The 4,103-nt window shown below is 45.8% G+C and overlaps 1 protein-coding gene across 1 annotated transcript in view; it reads left to right on the plus strand.

Annotated features, from left to right (window-relative positions):
* Mro (maestro) overlaps window positions 1–1,789 on the plus strand; it is an 8,230-nt gene extending 6,441 nt beyond the window's left edge. Inside the window, exons 4-6 of the mRNA XM_051163639.1 lie at window positions 459–614; window positions 1,214–1,321; window positions 1,584–1,789. Of these exons, the coding sequence (XP_051019596.1) occupies window positions 459–614; window positions 1,214–1,321; window positions 1,584–1,637 (318 nt within the window). The 3' untranslated portion in view covers window positions 1,638–1,789. The remainder of the gene's footprint in view (window positions 1–458; window positions 615–1,213; window positions 1,322–1,583) is intronic.
* The last annotated feature ends 2,314 nt before the right edge of the window (window positions 1,790–4,103 follow it).

A 4,103-nucleotide genomic window follows, 5' to 3' on the forward strand; every position in this document is an offset into this window, starting at 1 on the left:
CCTATGACCATATAGTGGGGGAGGAGGTCCCCCTTGGTCATAGACCTAGGAGATGGGGAATAGGGTGAAAGCGGGAGGGAGGGAGGAATGGGAGGATACAAGTAATGGGATAACAATTGAGATGTTATCTGAATAAATTAATAAAAAAATAAAAGAATAAAAAAAGAAAGAGGGGAAAAGGGACAGAGAAAGGAAAGGAGAGAGAGAATTGAGAAATGAAAGCAGGAAATCTTTAGACGATGACATGGATGCAGCACCTTGACAGAAGGAAGAAAAGCCAAGGTGTCTAATGCCAGTGGTGTCTGTTCATTTATGAGTAAAGAGACACAGGGCCGTGGGTATGATGTCCACCCTTTAACGTCACCGCAGAATGACAGCTGTGACCTGTGGATGATGGAGACGTGGCTGTGGTTTTTTGTTTGTTTGTTTGTTTTTGTTTTTGTTGACGGAACCCACAGGAGAATGACAGTGTGCGGTACTGGGCCTTCATTCTCTTTGGGCAATTGGCTGCGTTTGCTGGGCGGAAGTGGAAGAAGTTTTTCACCCACCAGGTTAACCAGACACAAGATTCCCTCCTGACCCATTTACAGGACAAAAGCCCTCAGGTTGCCAAGGTGAGACTGCTACTCTTCTCTCACTTTGTGAGGTCTGTCCTTAGAGGGGGTGGTGGCAGCACCGCTAAGTGGAGAAGTCAGGCCCTGGAGTTCCTGCTAGGTAGAATATCTGTAAAATATAAAGCTTGGGCAAAGGCGCCTTCAGTGTGCAATCTCCCCCACTTGACCTGCCTCTGCCCCACTAGATGCCCCCACTAGACCTGCCAACGCTAGATAGATAGGTGAGGCCAGGTCCCCAAAGGATCATGGGGCTGGGTGAGTGCTTCAAAAACACTGGGTGCAAAGAACTCCACAAAATCACTTTTGGAGAGGAGCAGGGGCTGAGGGGAGGAAGAGAGATCTTGGATGGGGTGTAATTGTGAGGAGGACTGTGTACATGGAATAGCCGTGTCCTCTTGAAGAGCCCGCACACCGAGTCCTGTCCACTTCACAAGCTGGACTCTTTAAGATTCATTCACAAAAGACCTGAAGATTACTCTTCCAGCCTCGGTGGCCCTGACCATAGGTTGGCTGCAGTTCGCTGGAATCACCTGCCCTGCCTGGGATTCTAGAATTCTCCAATAGTCTAGGCCATTGGATGGCAATGTTATTTTCCTCAGGCTTGCAAGACGACTGTTCGAGCCTGTGTCCCATATCTGAAAGCCTGGAAGGAGCAAAGTTTCCAAAGCGAAGAAGACCAGAGGAACCGCAGGCTTTCCCGGCAGCTGGTGAGTGAGCCAGAGCAGGAGTCCCGCAGCTGCATGCCCTTCCCACTGGAAGTGACCCAGTGTAGCAGGAAGTTTGTAACTCAGGCTAGCGTTACAATTGCAATGGATCCATACCGCGCTGTAAATGCAAAGAGGCTTGGGAGATGATACATAGTTATTGCTGGCTCGGTTCAGGCCTTCGCTGCTCCCACTCCGGCCTCTTCTCCGAGGGTCCTGCGTGGCAGCCTCCCTCACAGGTACCTTTTCTGATTTCTAATTGCAGAGCCACTATCACCCAGAGATCCTCCTGTTCTCCTATGCCAATAAAATCTTGTAAGTCCAGAGCAGCAGAGAAAACGGCCCATGTTAGCGCCCTGCCTGGGCATCCTGTTTCCTCTGTTCTGTTTCACTGGAAACCTCTTTGATTCTCATGTGACTTTAACAAAAGAGGATGTCGGAGAGCAACCGAGAGCAGAAACGCACCCTGGAAGTGTATCTCTGCACCCAAAGTAGAATTCTACGTCACTTTCACAATCTCATTTCCTCCCTATACAAATTTATTGAGAGGGATGGAGAGGTGGTGTTCTTCCAAAGGTCTTGAGTTCAATTCCCAGCAACCACATGGTGCCTCGCAACCATCTACAGTGAGTTCTGGTGCCCTCTTCTGGCTTGCTGGCACACATGCAGGCAGAATACTGTATGCATAATAAATAAATAAATCTTTAAAAACAAATTTGTTGAGTGGTATATACTTTTTTAACGTTTGTATGTGTGTGCACACGCATGCACATATGTGCCTATGATTGTGGAGGTCAGAGGACAGTCTCAGATACTGTTCTGCAGGTAGCGTCTGCCTTGCCATTGAAACAGGGTCTTTACACTGGGTTGGGGCTTGTTGATTAGCTGGGCTGGCTGGCTGGTGAGCCCTGAAGATCTGTAGTCTCTTCTCCAGCACTGGGGTTAAAACTATTCCAGTGAACCTGGCTTTTTTTTTTAAAAATATGGTTCTGAGAGCCAAATTCAGGCCCTTGTACCTACTTGTACTGATGGGGCCATCTGCTCAGCACAATAGATGCATACTTCTTCAGAACATTTAACACGTATGATGTCCCGAAGCCCCTTTCTCAGTTCCTCTGTCAGGAAGCAAGCATTTCTAACATGTAACTTCTGAGGCTTGGGGGAATAAGTGTTACTTTAAGCATTTTAAGAATATATTTGTTTTTGATGGTTTGCTATTTTGCTGTTGACACCTTTTCTTGTCAAGACACTAAGAAGCTGGCTTGCAGCGTGTCTTTAACTTCTCACGATCTTAAAATGTCATCGTCTTGAGATCATCTTTAGAAAGAACAGCGATGAGAAGAAATATTGCTGAAAATCCAGAGGATGATGACAACTCACAGAATAAAAACAGCAGTAATATTTACTGAGAGTGCTTATAACTTATTGGGTACCGTGATGGTTTGAACAAAAATGGCCCCATAGGCTCATACATTTGAGTGCTTGGTCCCCAGTTAGTGGAACTGTTTGAGAAGGATTAGGAGGCGTGGCCTTGTTGGAGGAGGGGGTGTCACTAGAGATGGAATTTGAGATTTCAAAAGCCCATGCAAGGCCCAGGCTCTCTCTCCCTTTCTCTCCCCTACCCCCATCTCTTCCCCCATCTCTGCCTACTGCCTGTGGATCAAGATGTAGAGCTCTCAGCTACTGCTCTAGCTCTGTGCCTGTCTACTTCCCGCCATGATGATCATGGTCTGACCCTCCGAAACTGTAAGCGAGGCCCCAGCTAAACGCTTCCTTTTATAAGAGTTGTCATGGTCTTGGTGCCTCTTCAGAGCAGTAGAATGGTAACTAAGATAGGCACTAATAATTTTTGAAGATATCATTAATGCAACAACTTGTATGCAATAAGTACTATTACTTATTTATTGGGAGTGAACATGTGTTGTGGGGTGTGTGTGTATGTCAGATGACAACCTGAGGGAGTGAATTCTCTATTTCCACCACATGAGTTCCAGGGATCAAACTGGGGTGGTCAAACCTGGCAGCAAGCACCATTATGTTCTGAGCTATCTTGTTGGCCCTGGTTAGGTGCTATTATAGTTTTCATTTCATGGATGAGAAAACTGAGGAAATCAAGCAACCTGGCCAAGATAGACAATAGAACTAGAGCTTAGATCCATGCAATCTGATTTCTGGAACTGAGGCTCAGTAATTCTCCATGGAATTGATGGGTGGTCAGAAATGTGAAAAGGACAACCATGGACACCAGCACTCAACCCAGATAACTTTTACTCCCCTCTGCACACACCAGGACTGTACATTTAGGGGTCATTTCTAAAGTTCAGTATACACCCATTCCAAAGTTACATTTAATTACTTGAACTAAGTATGTGCTTTTTTTTTTTTTTTTTTTAAATAAAAAGATGTATTTACTTACTATTCATGCAGTATTCTGCCTGCAGGCCAGAAGAGAGTGCTAGATCTCATTACAGATGGTTGTAAGCCACCATGTGGTTGCTGAGAATTGAACTCAGGACCTCTGGAAGAGCAGACAGTGCTTTTAACCTCTGAGCCATCTCTCTAGCCCTAAGTATGTACTTTTATTAACAATTCCTTGACTGCTGCGCTGCTTGCTGTTTTGGTGAGTCATACTCACTATCTGGAGGGTCTCGTTACTCATAAAAGGTTGCATCCATGTACAGTACTGAACATTCTTCTAGCCCTAGCTAATTGAAAGAACTGAAGTGGGAAGATCACTCGAAGGCATGGGTTCAAGACTGGTTTGGGTAAGCATATTAAGTCTCCA

This window comes from Acomys russatus, chromosome 20 (assembly GCF_903995435.1).
Source record: "Acomys russatus chromosome 20, mAcoRus1.1, whole genome shotgun sequence".
In the NCBI taxonomy this organism is placed as follows: Eukaryota; Metazoa; Chordata; class Mammalia; order Rodentia; family Muridae; genus Acomys; species Acomys russatus.